Source organism: Capsella rubella, unplaced genomic scaffold, assembly GCF_000375325.1.
Source record: "Capsella rubella cultivar Monte Gargano unplaced genomic scaffold, Caprub1_0 scaffold_7, whole genome shotgun sequence".
Lineage (NCBI taxonomy): Eukaryota > Viridiplantae > Streptophyta > Magnoliopsida > Brassicales > Brassicaceae > Capsella > Capsella rubella.
Genome location: NW_006238917.1, coordinates 3,266,086 through 3,288,353, shown reverse-complemented (window position 1 = coordinate 3,288,353; position 22,268 = coordinate 3,266,086). Strand labels below are relative to the sequence as shown.

The window sequence follows — 22,268 nt, the reverse complement described above, 5'->3', positions numbered from 1 at the left end:
TTTCTTTTTGGTCGACCAATTCAGACAAAGAAATCTTATATTTCCTTCTTCTTTATTTCCAAAATTTTAATAAATTTACATATATGTATTAATTTCTTGTTTGACCAATAACAAGAAAAATTGATAAACACATCTATTCAAAATTAAATTAAATAACCTTTTTTATATAGATTTTTGTAGCAATATGTGTTTATTTTCGTCGTTTTATCTTAATTTTTTCGGTATAAACCTAAGAAAAGTATTCAAAATCACCGCGTACGCCTAACGGTTTAAGTTCCTTTTCCATCCATATAAAATCTGCATATACTCACTTCTAAAAAGCTCTCCTGCATTTGCTGCCTCTCATAACTCTCCTCCTTCTTCATCTTTAGATTTTCTGAGAAGATTTCTCTAATCACAAAACCCAAATCCTAATTAAGGTCAATCCCTCTTCTTATCCACAATCGTTTCTCTCTACTCTATTTTCGTTGAACATAATCTACAAAATCGTATGGTTTTCATATTTCAAATTCTTATTGATGGTTGATGTGACATAATTGATAGATGTATTTTTTTTCATAGCTTGGCTATAGTTTTGTTTCTTTTTCACTCTTTAAGCTAGGTGATTGTTATGTTTGTCTGGAAAATTATGAATTTTTTGATTTTTTGTTTTTTTTAGAGAAATGGTTACCCCGGGTGATAAGAGAGTACTACGTTCAAGAACCGGCCTAAGGCCGATCTACACCACGGATGATATGGACGAAGGCAGCTACACCACGGACGATATGGACGAAGACAGCTACACATCGGATGATATGGACGAAGGCGGCTACACATCGGATGATATGGACGAAGACAGCTACACCACGGATGATATGGACGAAGACGGCTTCGATCAAGATAAAGAACAAGTTGAAGAGAAAAGTGAAGAGGTTAAGCCTTTGGTCTAATTGTGCAAACATTTACTTTTTTTCTCCTGTTACAAACCTTTTGTCTAATTGTATTATCCATTTTCAGGTTTGTCCTCTAAAAGACATTGAAAAAGTTTTGGACCGTGACTTTCGACTTAACGATCCGGATTCAAGCCAACTTTTTGTGAAACAATATCTTCTAAAGTGGAAGGAATCCTCATACCTACACTGCTCTTGGTATATCCATAGCTTTGCTACAAAATCTTGTTATATATGTTTGAACATGTAAATTATTATGTACTTTTGGTGTTGTTATTGTTGTCATGCTCATCTCTTATCTGATTTAACTGTCGAATCACAGGGTGGACGAGGAGGAACTCGAGAAAGCTCACAAGGCACATCCTCAAAAACAATTAAAGGCAAAGGTGGACAAACTTAACGCTAGGATTGACGATAACATGTTGAGTCACGACGAAGATGAGTTGATTGCTCTTCCTCCTGAGTGGACAACTGTTGACCGGATTCTTGCTTGCCGGTTAAGTGATTGAAATCTCTTTTTTTATTCTTCTTAAATTCATGTGTTTATACTTCTCTTATTTCAATATATAAAAATGTGACATTTTTTTTTATGGCGATGCAGGGAAGAAGAAGATGGGAAGAAGTATCTGGTAAAGTTCAAAGAACTTTCTTATGATAAAACTTACTGGGAATCTGAATCAGACATCTCAGCGTTCCAGAACCAAATTCAAAGGTTTAAGGATATAAACTCTGCCACTCGTAGAGAGAACATCATCGAAAACGTGGGAAACCAAGTGGAATTCAAACACTTCGATCATACTCCTGAATTCCTTAATGGTATTTAGACTACTCTTGAACTACTATTCTTATACATTTTTTTTTATGTAGTTACATGCATTGTTCTTCTTGTTTGGTATTTTTTTCAGAAATTTTTGTGTGATTTATTTACCTTTTTGTTTGTGTTTTGAAAGGCTCACTACATGAGTACCAACTTGAAGGGCTAAATTTCTTGAAGTATTCATGGTTCCAGGGAACCAATGTAATCCTTGCGGATGAAATGGGTCTAGGTATGTATGATGCCCTTATAACATTTTGTGTAGAATAAGAGATCGATTGATTGGTATTAATTTTTGTGGTGCTGCAGGCAAAACAATACAAACTATTGCCTTCTTAGCTACTCTGTTGGAGGAAAACCAAGCTCCTCATCTGGTTGTTGCTCCTCTCTCAACCCTCCGTAACTGGGAGAGGGAATTTTCCACCTGGACTCCACAGCTCAATGTTGTACGCAACTATATCATGTTTCCGTTTCGAGCACATTAATTATGCATGTATATAAGTTACATGGTATATATGTATTAGTTGTTTGTAAATTGATTTAACTTCTATATTACGATGCAGGTTATGTACACTGGGAATTCCGAAGCACGTCGTGTCATAAGGGAACATGAGTTCTACTTCCCTGAAAATAAGAAAGTTTGTAAACTCGATGTCCTCCTCACATCGTATGAGATGATTAACAGCGACACAACATATCTGAAACCAATCAAGTGGAACTGCATGGTATTTTATACTCTACTCTTTTATGTCTTTCTTTTATATCTTACATTTTGTTCATTATTGTATATCACTCTTCCCTTGTTAGATTGTTGACGAAGGCCATCGTTTGAAAAATATGAGTTCGAAGTTGTTCTCTTCACTGACGCAATGTAAGAGTAAGCATCGTGTTCTGTTGACTGGAACACCACTTCAGGTTCGTTAGTTAAGAATATAACACATAATATATATGCTATCGATTCTTTTGTATCAGTATTGATTTTTTGGTGTTTTTCTCAGAACAACTTGGATGAACTTTTCTCTCTTATGCATTTTCTTGATGCAGCCAAGGTATATATTAGCCAAAAGATTATAACACATATGAAATAACTACATCCACTAAATTAACTATTAATTAATTAGCATAGCTTGCTTTAATTATTTTCCTTTTCACGCTTGCAGTTTGGGAGTCTCGGGGAGTTTTCAGAGGAGTTTAAAGATAGTATAAATCAAGAGGAGAAGATTTCAAGACTCCACCAAATGTTGGCACCGCATCTGCTTAGAAGTAATAACCAAAATCTTGTTGATAAGTTCTTAAAAAAAATAAAAAAATCTACGTGAAATCTCTCACCACGGAATAACTATACAATAATGTTAATCATGCATGGTGAATAATCTTGCTTTTATATTGTTGTTACAGGGTTAAAGAAAGACGTGTTGAAGGGGAAACTGCCCCCAAAGAAGGAACTCATTTTGCGTGTTGATTTAAGCAGCCAGCAAAAACATTGGTACAAAGCTGTTCTTCAACGTAATTATCAAATCTTGGCAAAGAAAGGAGGTGGTAAAGTAAGTTTTTGTGGATATGATTGTGCTTAGGCATATGTATTTATATCATTTAAGAAGGTAGCTTTTAGACTATATATGGTACAATAATATGTGTTGGTTCAAATGTTTCAGATCTCTAACGTGCTAATGGAACTACGGAAAGTTTGCTCTCATCCGTATCTACTAGATGGCGCTGAGCCAAAATTAGAAAACGCTGATGAAGCTTTTAAGTAACCATAACAAAATCTTGATATATTTTGATTCCTTTTTTAGTATATTGTGGAGTGTTTGTGCTGACTTTTGCTTGAACTTTTTTGTAACTGTGCCAAAGACAACTCGTGGAAGCATCTGGAAAATTGCAACTGTTAGACAAATTGATGGTCAAACTCAGAGAGCAAGGGCATCGAGTGCTCATATACACCCAATTCCAACACACTCTAGACATCTTTGAGGATTACTGCAGTTATAAGGTAGCCTTGATTTGCTATGTCTATGTTTCCACATATATTGATTTGTTCAGTTGGTGTTGTTGCATGCTATGCAAACGTCTTGGAATATTAATCAAATCCTTCCCACTCAAAATTAGGTTATATTTTTTAATATATTAAGACGCAAGGAACGATAACATAGTGATTACCTGAACAATACTTGGCTCTAATAACTTGGTTTTATATTTTGGTTGTATGCAATCAAGGATAATTCTTTGTATGATATTGTGTGATCTTTTTATTTTCCAGAATTGGTCTTATGAACGGATCGACGGAAAGGTCGGTGGAGCTGAGAGGCAAGTACGTATAGATCGTTTTAATGCAGAATACTCCAACCGGTTCTGTTTTTTGCTCTCTACAAGAGCTGGTGCGATAGGAATAAACCTTGCAACAGCGGATACAGTCATCATTTATGACAGGTTTGTGTTCAGCTAATATCTTTTAGATCAATTATTTTTCTTAAAGCAATGCTTTAATCAAACTCTTAAGTTAAGACGTCATGGTTGTTATACGTATTTTTTAACATGTTTTATACTGACTTTGCAGTGACTGGAATCCTCATTGGGATATTCAAGCCATGGCTAGGGCGCATCGCCTAGGCCAGACGGCTAAGGTAATTTTATCATCACGTCAATACTATGTGATCAACTTGCAATTTTTTTTTTTTTTTTTTCAATGTCCCTGACTATGTATTGTCTTCTTTAGGTATTAATTTACCGTATGGTACACAGTAACAGCGTGGAGGAAAAGATTCTAAAGATGAGTAAACAGAAGATGCTTCTAGAGCGTCTTGTGGTGGGTCAATTTAAACAATCAAAGCTTAGTCAGGTATGTATTTTTTTTATAATCATTTATTGTTAACCATGCAAATAGATTTGTTATTATGTTACAAGGTTTGATGGGTGTTTTCTTTGCATGACTGTAATTTAGGACGAGCTGGACGAGATCATCAAGTATGGTTCCAAGGAACTGTTCTCTGAAGCAGGGAATGGCAAGATACATTATGATGATGCTGCTATCCAAAAGTAATATATTCGTTTTCACTTCCCAACTGATTCTAGTACTATAATATAGTTCAAAGAGGCCCCTCGTTAGTAGTTGCATGGAATATATTTATGATTTATCTCCACTCTTTAATTTCTTCTGCAGATTGCTTGACCGTGAGTATATAGATGCTGAAGAGGGTGATGAAGAAGAGAATGGTTTCTTAATGGCTTTCAAGGTTTACTTTGCCTCTCTTCTTTCTATTTTTTTTTCTGCAATTAAGTAACATTAACACATTAATTATTCATCAGGGGCATTAATTAAATCCAAATATAAGCTTTTTATTGGTGTCCTTTCCTGTATATTAGGTGGCCAAATTTGAGTATATTGATGAAAATGAGGAGGATTCGGCTGCAGCAGTAGAGGAGGCACAAGCTATAGAAAACAATGCTGATAGAACAAGTCACTGGGAAGAGCTGTTGAAAGACAAACATGAGATGCACCAAGCTGAGGAGCTCAATGGTCTTGGAAAGAGGAAGAGAAAGTGCAAACAACAGGTATACTCATTCTTGATCCAACATGTTCATGCTGTATTTGCTTTTTTCTTATTAACTACTGAAGATGTACATACATATTGATTTCTGTCCAGATCAATCGTTTCTTATGTATATCCTTTACGCAAAGGTGTTCTTAATTACATTCCTCTTTTTTGTTAATTATTTTGGTAGGTGACATATGCTGAAGAAGATGATGATGAGGCTGATGATGATTATGAGTATGATGATGATGATGATATTGCTGGTTCAGATGATGAGAGGAAGGAAGCAGTTGAAGCCGAGCCAACTGTTGTTGAAGCAGCAGCTCCACAGAGAAACCCTAGGGGTAGAAAGCCATACAGAAAAAGGGCTCACGGTACTACAATTACTTAATTAGTACATTTCCATATATATATATATATATCACTGAAGATATGAAGTCAGTGGCATAATTGGAAAGGTTCGTAATTTTGTTTCAAAATCTTTTTTTTTTAATATGATGTAATTAAGGTAACTCGGAGCCAATACCTTTGATGGAAGGCGAAGGGAGATCTCTCAGGGTGCTGGGTTTTAAAAAGTCTGATAGGAAGACTTTTATGGACACGTTTCTGAGGTATATATATATCTTCTTTCTAACAAGGTCGATCTTCTCTATAAAAGAAATATTGTTGTCTAAATTGTGCATTGCTGTTCTCTCAAAAAGCATCATTGTATCATATATATAAGTGTCTAAAAACAACTTTTGTAGGTACGGAGCTGGAAACTATGATTGGAAGGAGTTTGTTCAACCCTTAATGCCGAAGACCTATGACGAGATCAAAACGTATATTTGACCTTTAAGCTATTTCTGCTCTTCTCTATTATATTAGCTTCTTTTACAAAAACTTATGATCTTCTTTATTTGCGTTTTTCATTAACAACTTGTATAATATGTTGTTTAATTCTCAGGTATGGGGTATACTTTTTGAAGCACATTGTTGAAAACTCCGACAAAAAATCTCCAACTTTTTCAGGTAATGTATGGCTTAAGATCTGGTCATCTGTTTCTTGGTTATACTTATTGGCTATTTCCATTTATCACCGCATGCAATGATCTATATATGCAGATGGAGTTCCCAAAGAAGAAATGGACTGTGAGAAGCTATTAATCAGGATGACTTTTATGATGCTATTAAAGGAGAAGGTATGCCTACTACCATTGTTCCAGCACTGTCGATATAGTTTAAACAGTTAGTTAGCACTAGTAACTGAGGTCATATATATAGCTGTCTAGAACCAAAACTTGAGAAGATTCAATGCATTAATTAATTCTTCCCTAGTTTCTTGTTCCCTAGCTCTTCTGTTTGTTTGACATCACTTCTCAATGTGTGATGTGACAGTGTCAATATATGGACGACCATCCGACAGAACCTCTTTTCTCTGATCACATCATCAAAATGTTCAGTTTGGACTTTGGAAAACTTGCTGAGGCAGAACATGACAGGAAGCTTCTTCGTGCTGTTTCCGAGTAAGATATACGATCCTTAAAACTTTTATTTTATTTTATTTTCAATTGTTTGCTCATATGTTGTGTCCCTGATCTTGAAACTTTATAAATATAGACAAGGATATGGCCACTGGCCAATTATCGTTGAGTTAGAAGGGTTAAAAGAGACTCTCTGCAAGCAACTGGGTATCAGTTTCCCTTGCAAAACTTGGCGTGAACCTGAAGAAGATAGCTTGCCAGAGAGTAGCCTGAATCAGGAAACTGGTAACGCCGGAAATAATAAAGCTTCTTCTGCTGGTGGAACGAAGAAAAAGAAGAAACCATCCTACACTCCTGATTATCAACGACTTTGCAACCATGTAGAACAACGGGTTAATATGCTGGAGAAGGCGATAAAATATGAGTACCATGTATGTAGCGAGGCGCCGACTCACTAACTTTAATCTTTTTTTTCTCTTCACATGTTACTACGTTATTAATTTATCTCTATTGATCTTTGGTTGCAGGAAAAGATACTGGCTGAACAGGCCGAAGCAAAAACAAAGGTGATGGGTACGGTAGGAGCGAGCTTTGTAGCTGCAGACAAAGACATGCTTGAACCACTGCCTAAGACGACTGAGCCAATAAGTATGTTTCTACAGTTACAAATATGTATATTTTCTTCAGATTTTGATCCTCACGGGAAAGCTTTTAATGTTGCAGTTTCAGAAGAAACTTCAGCAGTTGCCGTTGACAACAAGCAAGGCGAGGGTAAAGAGGAAGATGATATTAAGATGGATGCAGCGGATAACCTCATTATTATAGATTAATCAGAATCATTGTTACTTCTCATCTCATTATTGTTTAGGAGTTGGCTTTAACTAATTTTCTCAATTTTAGCAAAGACCGATGGGCTAAACTAAGTTACCTTTTGAATTCGTTTGCATGCGTTTACTATTATGGAACAATCTAATATAATTGCTATCAGTTAAACATACGGACAATGAGTGCATAGCATATCAATTAGGTTAGATTTGATCACATTTATCTTCGTAGTCTCCGCTCTAAAACCACTGTAAGGATACTTTTGAATATATACAACCAAACATTGTAAAGGATAATATAGTATCAATAAATAATTAAAGAAACAAAGTAGAAAATGGGAAATATTACAAAAAAGAGAAAAGAGGAAAAGAGAGGAGCCGCAGAAAACAAGGGGAAATGGTGGGAAAGAGGAGACAAATTAAAAGAGAAAGGCTTTTAAAAACCTCACGCTTACTCCAACTCTCAAACATATACCAACTTCTCCACTCTAGCTTTCCCCACTTTTACACTTTTATACTTTTATACGTATATTCCCATCGTATATACTAATTTATACATTATCAAATTTGTTTTCAATCGATAAATGCACATAGTAGCTTCATAAAGATTTGAGTTATAAGACCAATCAGTATCTCATATATGCAAGCATACAGATACAGGTGTTGTGCGCATTTCAGTCCGTACGTTTCGTATATATATATATATACGTGTTTCAAAGTTATAAACACCGAAGGGACAAGCCAAGCTGTGATGCTCTTTATTCAAGCCTTCCTAATTCTATACGATCATGGGAACTTTTATGTAATTTTCTCTATGTGGCCGAATAATCAAAGATAATTATCTATATATATATGAACAGAAAAGATGTGAACTGTTTCGTGATTTTTATCTTTTTTTTTCAAAACGTAAACGCATGTATAATGGTGTTGAAACATTACGAGGCTATAACGAAGACAACTTAGTTTTTTTTTTTTTGAGGGTAAAAACATAGTTGCTTTTTATCTGCAACAATAGTGTATGTTTGACCTTTTATGTTATTAGTTCCGTTTCATGACAAGGTCTTGGGGAAAATAGCATCCCGTGATGGAGGTTGTAGGGTTTTGCATGATTGTGTACAGTCTTTTCATTTCACCTAACCCAGTGCAAGACAGATCATACTACTCTTCTACTACTATATTTACATTTACTAATTAATTTACACCACACATTATTAACCAAAATATGTTTATCTAACACCAGACTCTCTAATTAATATAAGATTAACGTTGAATTATGTTTTTTCCGTAAAATGCTAGCTGGACGTGATAAAAAGAAGAAAGCTATATCTTCATTAAAAAAAAAACAAAAAAATACGAAATAAAATATCAAAGGTTAAAAAACTCTTCTTATATCGTGTTTTTGTTTTCTTCGAATAGTTCCAAATAAATTGATGATGATGATGTGTGTGTGAACCTAATTTAAAGCCTATGCCAAAGAAAACATATAGGCTTTTGCTTTCGTTATATCACAATAGCATATAAAATATACAAAACGGAATTAAGTATCTTTTCAATCATTTGTATTCGAATTTAAATAACAAAATGATAAAACACTACCAATAGTAAGGGAAAGGAAAATTAGTGTTGAAACTAATCATCCGTAAGCATAGAGCACTTCGAAGAAAATTAGATTTAAATAAAAATAAACCCTCAAAACTATCTGAAGAGACACATAGAGTGGCTCCTTGGCATATGATTAAGCTCCTTTAATTTATCTCCAATTGTATATATAGGCATTACACATCTTACTTATTACATTCACACACAAACATAATCTACATTCAACTCTTATACACACATGCACATGTTAATGGCGACACGTATTGATACAATCCAAAAGCTGAATGTATATCCGAGGTTTGAAAACAAAGACCAGAAGAAACTAATCACTCTGTCCAATTTGGACCGTCAGTGTCCCTTACTCATGTACTTGGTCTTCTTCTACAAGAATACCACAACTCATGACTTTGACTCCGTCTTCTCCGACCTGAAGCTCGGCTTGGAGGAGACTCTGTCTGTATGGTTTCCCGCAGCCGGGAGGCTGGGTTTGGACGGACGCGGCTGCAATCTCAACATCCGGTGTAATGATGGTGGCGCAGTCATGGTGGAAGCGGTGGCCACAGGTGTCAAGTTGTCCGAGCTTGGTGATTTGACTCAGTACAATGAGTTTTATGAGACTTTGGTTTACAAGCCTTCCTTTGATGGTGATTTGTCTGTGATGCCTCTTGTTGTTGCTCAGGTAAGTTAGTCGCCAACACATATATATTCTCAAGAATAGTGAATAATTATGTGAAAATACTACTATGAAGTGTATATATATACGTACGTACTTCACTAGATGTCTACAGTTTTCATCAATATGACTCATGGCCGATCAGATCAAACCTAAGCACAAACATTAATTTACATGATTACCACATAATAAAGAATTTTGAGATCAATTCAAGTTAGAACTTACATTCTAGCAAGCGTTTATACACAAATATCTATGTTACATATGTGTATGATAAGGTAATATATATTCTAATTATATTTTAACATACGCATATAGTATTATTGTAACACGCCTTTTTTCATTAGTAACAAACTACAATTAACAATCAACCAAACATTATAAAAATCAACTAAAATTTAAAGATCACAGTTGTAATAGGTAAAAACAAAAACAAATACAGTAGATGAAACGGGTATGTTGATTGATGATATATCGGCGTATGTTTAATGTAGGTGACAAGATTTGCATGTGGAGGATACTCAATTGGAATCGGTACAAGCCACTCACTATTTGATGGAATCTCAGCTTACGAATTTATTCACGCCTGGGCTTCCAACTCCAACAAATCGTCCGATGATAAGATTACTAATAAAAAAGATCACTTGGTCATCAAACCGGTCCATGATCGAGGAACACTACTGTTTAACCGGGACTTGAATCAGAGCCGGGAGACTATCCCAGTAACGAATGCTGCAGCCATTTATCATCTGTACCAGTTGATCAAACAGGCGATGATGAGCCATCAGGAGCAAAACCCTGATCTTGAGTTACCAGACCCTGGTTTTGTGATCAAAACGTTCGAGCTTAGTGACGAAGCGATAGAAAGCTTGAAGAAGAAATTACTAAAAGGGTTCTTGTGCTCCTCCTTTGAGTTTCTTGCTGCTCATTTGTGGATGGTAAATAATTTCAAGAACTTTATTTTACGAATTAATATTGTTTGCACTAAATTTTATTTTCATTAGGTGGATAACTAATAAGTTAGTCTCGATTGTTTTGTCTGCGTTTATAATTTCTATGACATTAATATATAGTGAGAACAGCTTCAAGAAACAAATATAATATATGTTAGCCATTACAAGAAAGTGAGAAACGTTAATATTAACCATATATAAACTTTGCAGGCAAGAACAAGGGCGTTAGGGTTGAGGAGAGACGCCATGGTATGTTTACAATTCGCGGTGGACATAAGGAAAAGGACGGAGCCATCACTGCCAGAAGGGTTTTCCGGCAACGCCTACGTGCTAGCCTCGGTGGTTTCCACGACCAGAGAACTACTCGAAGAACTAACGCTCGAGTCAATAATATACAAGATTAGAGAAGCGAAGAATTCAATCGACCAAGACTACATCAACGCTTATATGGAAGCACTTGGAGGTGGTGATGATCAAAGAAACGATGGGAATCTCCCTCCTCTCAAAGAGCTAACACTAATCTCCGACTGGACAAAAATGCCTTTTCACAATGTTGGCTTTGGCAAGGGGGGCGTGCCGGTAGATAACGTGGCGGCGCTGTGTCCTCCGGTTCCACAAGTTGCTTATTTCATGAAGAACCCTAATAAAGATGCTAAAGGTGTTCTTGTGAGGATAGGTTTGGACCCACGAGATGTTAATGATTTTACAAATCATTTCCTTGATACCTAATGCATTAGCTGGTGATGATCAATTAGTTAATTAATTAGTAGAATGAATCTTTTGTAAGTTGTTTTTTGTGTTAGTAGTATATAATTTGATGATATGGCTCCTCTATATGCATGCGTGTGTGCTAAAGACACTTTATTGTAATTGGGTTATGATGATGTATAATTTAGTGACATATCTCTCTGCTTTCTATTTGTCGTTATCACTTTATCTTGGTGATAAGCTTTGTTTCTTTTTCTTTTTTTTTTTATGTTTTTTTAAATAAAAGATTAGTAGGCTTTTATTTCCTTCCGACATTTCTGGATAAATATGTTAAAGTTATGAATCTTATTATAATGTAGACACCTAAGCCAATGTTACAGGGGGTTATTAGAGGGCATTTTGATTTTATATGTGGATTTGGATGTTGCTCAAACCAGTAGGGAAGCTGTAAACAAGAGCTTTTACAGTCTCATTACAAAGAAGCTAGAAGAGACAGAACCAAAGATAATAATAATTGATTGTGTCTGAACAAAAGAGTTTCTTAAGTTGACAAAGAAAAGGGAAAAAACTGTTTCTCATATCCATGTTCCGTCTGAGCTAAACCATCCAAAACCCAGTCACCTTCAGGGAAATCAGATTGGCTCTGTTCCTGTTACATTCAAAGAAACAATCTTTAGAAATCTCCAAGTGAAAAAGGGGCAACGTAAATGCTTTTTCTTTTATACCTGTGTCATTAAGGAATTGACTATATCATCTAAGGAACCAGCATCTGAAGCCATGTGTAACCCTTGCTTTGAATCGCAATTTCTAAAATGTTGAGCTTCTATTATTGGACCAGAGTTATTTGCCTGCTGCTGATTCACCTGCAATGGATTAAAAAAGTCTGTTTGTGCAGCACTTGAGGATCCGAAATCCGGGTGCGGATTTGTATCCAGATTTGAGTTTATTAGCGGACTGGCTGAGTCGCAGAACGCGGTCCATTCCAAGGTGTCAGGTTTTGAATGAACATCACTCTGTGGAATGTTGGTTGACAATACAGTGTTTGACCAATGTTCTAGACGCTTGTTGATCTCAAACTGAGGAGAGAATCCCGGGTTTAGCGATGGTGATGATGACTGAGGGTGACCATTAAGAAGTAAGTGATTATTGTTGGAAGCAAGCATTAGAGAGTTTTGTTGTGAAGTAAAGCTTGGAAAAGCCTTGTTGATCTGAAGCTCTTCTAGAGGGGGAAGTGGCAACCCCTGAAGTATGTTTCCTCTTTCATTGTGGTTACGAGGAAATGCTGATGAGACTGGTTGGAACATTCCTCCTGCAAGGGAGTTTAGACGACCAATATTCCTATTTGAAGGGTAATGTCTCATCATTGTGGCTTCACCATGGAACTGACCGGATCCAACAGGTACTGCGCGGTGGTGGTAGAAGCCGCCAAGTCCTTTGTGAGAACTCATTTGCATCAATTGTGAGTCAATGGCCACCCTGTTAGCTTGTTGATTGGCTTCATCAGACACCTTCTTCAAGGCAACGCGGAATTTCTACAACAAAAAGACATGGCAATTGTGTTTAATGGAAGCATGTTAACACTAATAGATCAAATCAGAAGACTCATAGTCGCACTCTCACCTGAAGGTGGCTAGCAACATTCTCTCTTGTGAGTTTGTCAACATTCATCAGATCAAGAATCTTTTTGGGTACAGCTTCTGCATCATCAAATACTTAAAAGTCAGAACATGATGATTACCGCGAAAAAGCTAACTGGAAACTAGAGGTAGAGAGACTAGAAACATTACTCTCAACGCCCAGATGATCAACAGCTGACAGGAATTTGTTGTGCAGCTCATGCGTCCAAATAACACGAGCTTTCTTTTGAGCCGTTGGATCATCATTCTCATTCCCTCTTTCTTCCTCTTCCTCCTCTTCATACTGTTCTTTACGTTTTCTGTTGGCTCTATCAGAGTTTCCCGCACCATTACTCAAACTGCTATTGCTCTTCTTAAGTTTGCTCTTTCTCACCACGTGTTGCCATATGTTCTTGAGCTCCTCAATTCGAACCGGTTTAAGCAGATAATCGCATGCACCGTGCTTGACTCCTTTCATCACATACTTTGGATCGCTATGCGCAGATAACACTACAAGAATCAATCACAATGTAAAAGATCAATACTTTCTCTTGGAAATATGAAAAGCTCAATGGAATCAAACAGAAGTACAACAGGGAAGGCTTCATACTTATGACAGGTAAGTCCATTTCAAGACCAACGAGCTCAAGAAGCTTGAAACCATCCATGTCTGGCATGTCGACATCACTAATAACGAGATCAAATTTGTTCCTGTTCTCCCTCAACAACTCCAACGCCGTCTGTGCCTGATTCGTGGTTGTAACTGCACATTATAATAGTAACAATCACCCCCAAAGTCTTAGTTTTGACAGAGCAAGTCTCAAATTCAACAAACTAAAAACATCAGAAGTAAGAACAAATGACACATGTGGAGCTATGAAATCTATAACAATTGCCACAAAGTCTTAGTTTTTACTGAGCAAGAGACTCATTCTCAAATTCAACGAACTCATTCAAAAGAATTAAGAGGCATTGAGCTTCGTGACACATGTGGATCAATCAAATCTGGTAGTAATTCCAAAAAGCCTCAGTTTTTACAGGGCAAGAAACTGTTCCAAATCCGAAGACCTCAAAAGAAGTAAAGTAAGAACCAATGAGCTGTGTGACACATGTGAAGAAGCAATGAATATATGGATTTTACTTTCGAATTGTGAATCTACTTAAATCTGAATAGATTCCAGAAACCCATCTTTAAAAACATATAAATCTAAAGAGGTGTGCTGACAAGAAACGAATCTGAGGCTAAATTTTGTAGCTTTTAGTATATAAACCAAAACCAAATTGTAGAAAACAAACTATTTCCGGAGACAAGTGTAGAAGGAGGAAGCAAACCGTGGTATTGGCAGCGATGAAGCAAAGTCTGGAGAATACGGAGACAAGTCTGGTCATCGTCAACAGCAAGAACTCTCATCCCAACCGGAAACTGGTCCAAGGCTTCAATTTCGTGTTCCATAGTCATTTGTCAGAGGTTTCTGAGTAGAAGAGCAACGTTCGGATTTATTTATCAGTAGGTTATATCATGGGAAGAGAAGATTTAGAGAGTAGAGAGAGAGGGAGAGTTTTATTGGCAGAGTAAAAATTTCTTCTTTAGCGAGGAAATACAAAAGGAGGAAGATGGCAAAAGAGAATCTAAGCCCCTATATATGGTTTCTGAAATACTCTGTGATTGATGATCTTCAAGACTGCCCAATGAACTCATTTATGGATTTCTCTGTTTTCTTTTATAAATAAATCATTTCTGGCAAAAGTTTCCTTCTTTGTTTTGCCATTAGGAAAGGAAAAAAAAATATATTTTCAGACGAGAAAAAATCAGTTGAACCGATCGGTTCATTTGAGAATCACGCGCCTCCTATTTTAATTGGTTTGGTTTCTTTTTGACTGTGGAAATAATATTCTTTTTTTAGTTTAGTGATAATTAATTTGAAAAAGAAAGAAGATTAGGAAATTTTGTAAAGATGGGATTAAAAAAATTGAAAGAGTGGTGTATGTAGATGATTCTGTATATCATGTAATTAAGGTTAAAGATATGTTTTTTGATATTGTACTTAGTATACAAGGCAAAATACAGAATCGACCTATTACCATAATCGAATACTTTCCTTAATCCTGTGTCTTGAGGATTAAATTGCCAACTACTGTACTAATAAGTTGAGTTTATCATCAACGGGTTTTACATTTTACCTGACCATAGGAGTTAGTGCAAAACTATGGTATATTATAGTTTTTATAAAAGATAAAAAAAAAAAAAAAGAGACAGGCTTTAGGGGAAGAGAGCATGGTGAAGGGTGGGAAGTGCGAGACACGCATGAGCGTGCTTCATGGCTTTTTCCGACTTATCTCGTACAGAGAGGTTCAGAAAAGATTTAGGAAAATTAAAAGAGTATTTATCTCCAATAATAAACAAACCACTAGTGGGCTAATGCCGATGTTTAATCAAACCTAAGACATAATATTGTACTCTCTTGTTTCTTAGAAAACGTCAGCGCCTAAGTCAGACTCGTCTTACCATATCAGTCATCTTGGGAATATAATGAAGACAAACATGTTATTAATAATGGTTCCCTTTGGTTTATAAAACGATTTGAATCACCGGCCAAATGTATTCGTATGCTGGAATTACAACTTTGAAGTCAACAGAGAAAATTGCTGTCACAAGTTATAGTAACTTACGCTATACTAAAAAAACATAAAACAAAAAAAGTAAAAATAAATTTTCGAAGTTGGGTTCCATCCACATCCTCATCAGCCTACTAGCTTGGTGGATGCAAAATAAGATCCCAATTATTTTAGTATACTTTATTATTGATAGGTATATTTTGTATAATTTCTTGGATTGACCAAATAGCGTGTTCATTTCTCTGCCTCTCGTTTCCGTTTCATAAAATAGTCTACTTCTGATAAGGATTATAATACGTTTTGGTAGCTTATTAACCCAAAAAAAAATAAAAAAAATTACGGTTATGTATCGTTTTGTATATTTTAGTGCAATATTCGAGAATATATATACCTGTTCTCTTTTTCCCGTAATACTAGTTTACAAAAGGTTTTACTTTTTTAAAAAAAGAACATCAACACGACTTCGATGCAATGCATTAGAAAATAAAAGACAACAATCTAATAGTAGAAATCATTATCATTGATCACTCCAATTTTTCTTTGTTAAATAGTTGGAGATGACATTAGAAAGATTAAAAAAATGAGTTTTTTTTCTAGAAGATCCATGTTATGCACCAAATCTGTAAAGATTCTACATGTTAATAAGTTATTGGAAATCACTTGTCATTAGCTGCTATCATTGGCTCATCGTCTCATATATTGGACACACATGTATAATTATTCACATTTAAATATGAGAAAGGAGATGCCCTAACAGCTACACTTTGGTGTAATGTTTAATTTAAGTCGAAAGATGCTGATACAATTTTAATAATAAAACTAAAAACTAAATACTAAATGGAGTAGGAAAATCAAAAGTTGAGGTAATCTTGTCTCCCACAAGGGCTAACCACACCCGGTCATTAATATGCTTCTTGTTCGTCCGTTGCTTCCTAATCACTTCCTGCTCTGTATTACTCTTGTTTAGATTTTCTGCATTTAAAACTTAAGCTATGAATTTATCATAGTCAACTCTAGAACGCCAGGACATAGCAATTATTATGTAAATACTGAAAAAAAACAATCATTGTTAAAGTAAGTATGGACTAACAGTGAGCTATGAACGATGGATGGTGATGATTAGCTCATCATAAACCTTTCGCTCGTGTCAACTGATCCAACATTTTTTTTTTTTTTTGAATTTAACTGATCCAACATTTGTCATGACCACTTCTAACTTTCTTTTCTCTAGCTCACATATATAACAGATATTATTCAAATTTAAAAATAAAAGAGGTATGGATTTTATTAGTAACCAGTAACCACACTAAAAAAGATGTTGAGCCACCATGCTTTCACCATATATGGGGGTATTTCTGATGGTGTTTACTGTTAGGCTTCATCAGTCGTACAAAAATAAGCATATTATGCACCTATACAAGAAAGTAACTAAAGCCAATATTTCTACTTCAACTGATAACAGTATAATCAAAAGCTGACGGACACGACTGAAAAAATTTCAGTGTTTATTTTGCCACGAATGAATTTAGCTTTCTCAACCATTGAATGAGCTCAATCCTATCCTTATTCATCATATATTCATGCAAGAAAAAACAAAGATCCGCATCGATTCCTCTAACTCGCAAAAACTCCCGAATCGCTGTCTGAAAATCATACTTCAAACTCCTGCAAAGAAACAAAGATCACAGGTTTCAGAGGTTGCACTTATCTAGCAATTTCCTGTAACGCAGTATATGACTTGACTGTATCAACAAATTCAAGACTAGTTAAATGCTTCACTCTGTATTTTAAGTGGTTCAAGAAAGCATAGAGATTAGTACCCAAAATTTGGTCCCATGTAAGGTTGACCAGTGATTTTGTTGCGTCTAAGCTTGTAAAGCTTTCGAATTTCGATACGGTTAGGCCAGACTGAGCAAAGGAACTCGACCTCTTCACTTCCGTCAATCTTGGAAATGTCGACGAGCAAGCTAATATGGAGACGGAGATCGCGCCCTGAAGCATCTAAACCAGTTCTTGGAACAGTCATAAACCCATCAAACATAGTTGCTTCCATTTTGATGTTTTCGTCTTCTCCAAACTTCCCTTTCATCACAATGCATTGCTCACCGGGACAATCCTCCACAGAGAACGATTTGAATTCAGTCGCTGGCTGCATTATAGTTTAAGTGAAAACAAAACAAAATCATCACCAGCATCTCTTCTCTTGTCATTTGCTAGGATCTTGAACCAAAGTCTAATACTTGATGTTCGAATACAGTGTTTACCGGATAACAAAAAAAATACACGAATCCGAAATCTAAGACTAGCATAAGCATCAGATTCCAGCTAAAAGAAAGGATAGTGAATTTATCTAAATTAGATGATACCAGATGCGGAGGAGCATAATCGGATTGATACTCGATCTCATTTCTTATGATTCGAAGGATGTTTGATCGGAAGGGCGATTTCGTCGTCGAGGTGGCGATATCTCGTGATTGGGGAGTTGGTAACAGAGAATTACATCGAACCCAAGAAATTAGGGTTCTTGAGGTATGAGAAGGAGAAATGCGTGACTTTTGAAGGGTACGGAGCAGAAGAGCCATGGAGGTTTTTGATGTTCGCCGACGTTAGGGCTCTCCGGAGGTTCTCTAATTGGAAACTGAACCGAATCGAAATTGCAGAGCTTAATAGTGGGCTTTTTCTGATATCCAATATTCAAACAACTTAATGGGCTTTTTTATATCCAATAGACAAACAACTTATTGGGCTTTCATGTCAAAGCATTGTTTGACGAGTCCGATGGTTATAATTAACATCCAAATTCAGAAAGAAATGTGGGTTTTGACTTTTGTAGAGAGACTTATTATCGCTTTAGTAATCTTTGGATGCAAATGAAGATTGTTTAAGACCATAAATTTTGTGGGTCTATTTTCGAGAACCTACATTTTTGACATAAAAAAAAAAAAAAAAAAAAAAAACATTGATGGTTAGAAGGTAGTTGTCTCAGATCCGGTGGACAAGCTGTTTCGGCCTAGGTTACTCACTTCTGGTATTAATGTATTCTTTTGTTTCTTTAGATGGGTTTCGTACGCAATGTCAGCTGGTTTGGGTTTGGTTCTTGCATTCGATGATAGAAGAAACATAAGAACCAATAGAAGAAAGACACAAACAAACAATATAACATATACAACACCACTTGTACACAAATAATGAATGTTCTTCTTCTGATAAATATTTTTTTTATATACCGCGTGGCTCGTTTACTCCAAGCACGCAGGACACCAGATCCGATCCGTCTTGATTAGTTTATGTTATTAAAAGTTCATCATACAAATATTAAAGATAACCACATATATACTACAAGGATTCCAAATCTAAGTTGTTTCTTTCTATTTCACTCCATGGTTATCAATTAGTAGCTAGGGAATATTTAGTTAATTTTACATTTTTTTTTTTGGTAAACGGTTAAATAATTTACATATTTTATGTTGACATTTAACTCTTATTTCAGTTATTATGAATCGATATTTTTAAAAATTAAGTGTGTTTGAATTTCAAATATAATTATTGATGTTCTAATTAAATTTAGTTGACAAATAAAATTGGTTTGAGTAATTGATCAAGATTAGACATTAACTTTTGACCAATGTTATTAACTTTGGTCAGACTGATTGATCAAAAATTAGATAGAAATTTGTGATGGAGTTTTTTGACCAACTATTATTACTTGCGACCACCGTTTTTTAACGACTTGGTTTTGGTCAAATATCGATCGAAAATGACTATTTTGATCAATTTATGTGTAAAATGCATAGTCGCAAATAATAGACAGTTTTCTTTTGTAGTCGCAAATAATGCCACGTAAGGTTTCGTTTTAAAATTCACCACCAGGCGAAGTCCGACGTAGGTACGACCAATGCTGCAATGCACAACATCAAATTTATGAATCTATATATGATAATTGAGTTTTAGATTTCTTGCGTTGACTTTTCTCCAAATGTCTAATTTTGGTTACGATGGTTCTCACTTGCGTCACGCTGTTATGCACTTCACTAGTGAAACAACAAAGAATTCATTAAATTAATCATTCGAAAATTATTGCGTGTAGTGTAATGCTTGTGTGTAATGATAGAGCAAAAGCAGTTTATGCATGGATCTTGCAAGACTATACGATGATCAACACAATACACAATTACACATCATCCAGTGATAATTAATTAAATCACTACCCTGCCGGTAAATAAAAACAATATAACTAACTATCTAGAGAATAAAAAAGAATTATTATTATTATTATTATTTTTATTGTTTAACAAAATCTAGTTTCTTTCTTAATGCTCGTTTTATTCAATGCCTATGTCATTAATTAAATAAAAGTTGTCTTTGCAGCTCTTTTCATTCAATGCCTCAATGCCTCAATCCTTACTCCGTGTCATGCATTAATTAAAATCAAAGTTGACGCCCTAGTTTTGATCATCGTTTGTGCATGTCTCATGTGTTACATCGTATTGAACCGATCATATATATGTGTATATATATATATAGACAGACGATATTCTTCAACCACTCAAAATAAGAATCACCAAAGACACATAAATCTCTTTTAGACTTTCAAAAACACTATGGATACGTCTCTCTTTTCTCTATTTGTTCCCATCCTCCTTATCGTTCTTATCGCTCTCTTTAAGAAATCGAAGAAACCAAAACATGTTAAAGCTCCTAAACCTAGCGGCGCATGGCCTATCATCGGCCATCTTCACCTTATCAGTGGCAAAGAACAGCTTCTCTATCGAACCTTAGGAAAAATGGCTGACCATTACGGCGCAGCCATGTCGCTACAACTTGGGAGCAGCGAAGCATTTGTTGTGAGCAGTTTTGAAGTGGCTAAAGATTGTTTCACTGTGAACGACAAAGCCTTGGCTTCACGTCCTATGACTGCAGCCGCAAAGCACATGGGTTACAATTTTGCTGTTTTCGGGTTTGCACCTTATAGCGCTTTCTGGCGTGAGATGCGTAAAATCGCAACCATCGAGCTACTTTCTAACCGGCGGCTTCAGATGCTCAAGCACGTTCGTGTTTCTGAGATCTCAATGGGTAAAAAAATAATAATTTCTACCGTACCAAACGTACGTATTAATAATTGTCTAATTTTTGATACAATGCGATATTCTCACATGCAGGTGTAAACTATTTGTATTCCTTGTGGGTCAAAAAAGGTGGTTCAGAACCAGTAATGGTTGATCTAAAGAGCTGGTTAGACGACATGACACTAAACATGGTCGTGAGAATGGTTGCCGGAAAACGATACTTTGGAGGCGCCGGCTCAGAATCCTCGAAGGACACTGAAGAGGCAAGGCAATGCAAAAAGGCCATCGCAAAGTTCTTTCACCTCATTGGTATATTCACTGTGTCCGATGCTTTTCCGACGCTAGGGTGGTTTGATTTGCAAGGACATGAGAAGGAGATGAAGCAAACGGGAATCGAATTAGATGTGATCCTTGAAAGATGGGTTGAAAACCATCGACAACAAAGAAAAGTTTCAGGACCGAAAGAGAATGATTCAGACTTCATCGACGTTATGTTGTCACTTGCAGAACAAGGCAAACTCTCGCATCTTCAATATGATGCTAATATTAGCATCAAATCTACTTGCCTGGTAGATTTTTATTTTATTTTTAATCAAACTACTAAATCAGCAAATCTTGAATTCCTTTTTTTATTTTGGGGTCTCTTATAATGAATAATAGTAATAAATATTTGATTTCTCAGGCACTGATTCTAGGAGGAAGTGAGACTACATCATCTACACTTACATGGGCCATTGCTCTTCTTCTTAACAACAAAGAAATGTTAAAGAAAGCACAAGATGAGATAGACCTCCACGTTGGCACAGAAAGGAACGTCGAGGATTCAGACATAGAAAATCTGGTGTATGTTCAAGCAATTATCAAAGAAACATTGAGGTTGTATCCAGCTGGTCCACTCTTAGGCCCTCGAGAGGCGATGGAAGACTGCACCGTCGCCGGTCACAACGTTTCTCGCGGCACAAGACTGATAGTGAATGTATGGAAAATCCAAAGGGATCCGAGAGTTTATATGGAACCAAACGAGTTCAGACCAGAGAGGTTTGTTACAGGAGAAGCAAAAAAGTTTGACGTCAGAGGACAAAACTTTGAGCTGATGCCATTTGGTTCGGGAAGAAGATCATGCCCAGGCTCTTCATTGGCCATGCAAGTGCTTCATCTAGGTCTTGCTCGAATCCTTCAATCGTTTGATGTGAAAACTGTCTCGGATATGGCTGTCGATATGAGTGAGAGCCCTGGCCTGACCATTCCTAAAGCCACGCCACTTGAGGTTCTGATTAGTCCACGTCTTAAGGAACATCTTTTCGTGTAATATATTGACTGTTTCAGAAACATATGACTCCAGTATTGTTTACTTTTGAAGTTGCTGCTTTTTTGATGTTTTTTCCGTTTGAATAAAGGTCATATACGTTTGTTGTTTTTCCTCTTCAAAATAAATCATCGTTTGATTAGGCCATCAAAGGATTTTTTTCACACC

The 22,268-nt window shown here is 36.0% G+C and overlaps 5 protein-coding genes across 7 annotated transcripts; 3 read left to right on the top strand and 2 right to left on the bottom strand.

Annotated features, from left to right (window-relative positions):
* Positions 1-332: 332 nt before the first annotated feature.
* Positions 333-7,732, top strand: LOC17879964 (CHD3-type chromatin-remodeling factor CHR7). 2 transcript variants are annotated; one of them, XM_023779855.1, is made up of 29 exons: positions 333-419; positions 659-911; positions 997-1,127; positions 1,252-1,425; positions 1,531-1,745; positions 1,880-1,975; positions 2,053-2,186; positions 2,307-2,468; positions 2,551-2,658; positions 2,742-2,792; positions 2,904-3,006; positions 3,142-3,287; positions 3,399-3,496; positions 3,598-3,736; positions 4,004-4,173; positions 4,301-4,367; positions 4,460-4,582; positions 4,685-4,779; positions 4,904-4,976; positions 5,107-5,295; positions 5,467-5,650; positions 5,785-5,887; positions 6,023-6,097; positions 6,223-6,287; positions 6,381-6,457; positions 6,654-6,781; positions 6,876-7,170; positions 7,267-7,387; positions 7,463-7,732. In XM_023779855.1, exons 2-29 carry the CDS (start codon positions 663-665, stop codon positions 7,567-7,569), a joined length of 3,678 nt encoding a protein of 1,225 aa, XP_023635623.1. In that variant the 5' UTR covers positions 333-419; positions 659-662; the 3' UTR covers positions 7,570-7,732. The 2 variants fall into 2 exon arrangements, with proteins under 2 accessions (XP_023635623.1, XP_023635622.1); XM_023779854.1 differs by having other exon boundaries at positions 2,053-2,189.
* A 1,640-nt stretch (positions 7,733-9,372) lies between these two features.
* LOC17878674 (brassinosteroid-related acyltransferase 1) lies at positions 9,373-11,706 on the top strand. The gene is made up of 3 exons (XM_006283616.2): positions 9,373-9,841; positions 10,330-10,773; positions 10,999-11,706. Exons 1-3 carry the CDS (start codon positions 9,401-9,403, stop codon positions 11,515-11,517), a joined length of 1,404 nt encoding a protein of 467 aa, XP_006283678.1. The 5' UTR covers positions 9,373-9,400; the 3' UTR covers positions 11,518-11,706.
* Positions 11,707-11,893: 187 nt separating this feature from the next.
* Positions 11,894-14,901, bottom strand: LOC17879153 (two-component response regulator ARR10). The gene is made up of 6 exons (XM_006283440.2): positions 14,445-14,901; positions 13,723-13,875; positions 13,284-13,622; positions 13,117-13,193; positions 12,222-13,028; positions 11,894-12,145 (listed from the first exon to the last, which is right to left on the bottom strand). Exons 1-6 carry the CDS (start codon positions 14,569-14,571, stop codon positions 12,038-12,040), a joined length of 1,611 nt encoding a protein of 536 aa, XP_006283502.1. The 5' UTR covers positions 14,572-14,901; the 3' UTR covers positions 11,894-12,037.
* A 2,109-nt stretch (positions 14,902-17,010) lies between these two features.
* On the bottom strand, positions 17,011-18,345 carry LOC17880163 (uncharacterized protein At2g39795, mitochondrial). Of its 2 annotated transcripts, none has more exons than XM_006284394.2 (3): positions 18,095-18,345; positions 17,549-17,877; positions 17,011-17,393 (listed from the first exon to the last, which is right to left on the bottom strand). In XM_006284394.2, exons 1-3 carry the CDS (start codon positions 18,308-18,310, stop codon positions 17,234-17,236), a joined length of 705 nt encoding a protein of 234 aa, XP_006284456.1. In that variant the 5' UTR covers positions 18,311-18,345; the 3' UTR covers positions 17,011-17,233. The 2 variants fall into 2 exon arrangements, with proteins under 2 accessions (XP_006284456.1, XP_023634930.1); XM_023779162.1 differs by having other exon boundaries at positions 17,549-17,844.
* A 1,951-nt stretch (positions 18,346-20,296) lies between these two features.
* LOC17879967 (cytochrome P450 82C4) lies at positions 20,297-22,264 on the top strand. The gene is made up of 3 exons (XM_006283473.2): positions 20,297-20,801; positions 20,888-21,363; positions 21,477-22,264. The coding sequence occupies exons 1-3, from the start codon at positions 20,330-20,332 to the stop codon at positions 22,101-22,103; spliced, it is 1,575 nt and encodes a 524-aa protein (XP_006283535.1). The 5' UTR covers positions 20,297-20,329; the 3' UTR covers positions 22,104-22,264.
* The last annotated feature ends 4 nt before the right edge of the window (positions 22,265-22,268 follow it).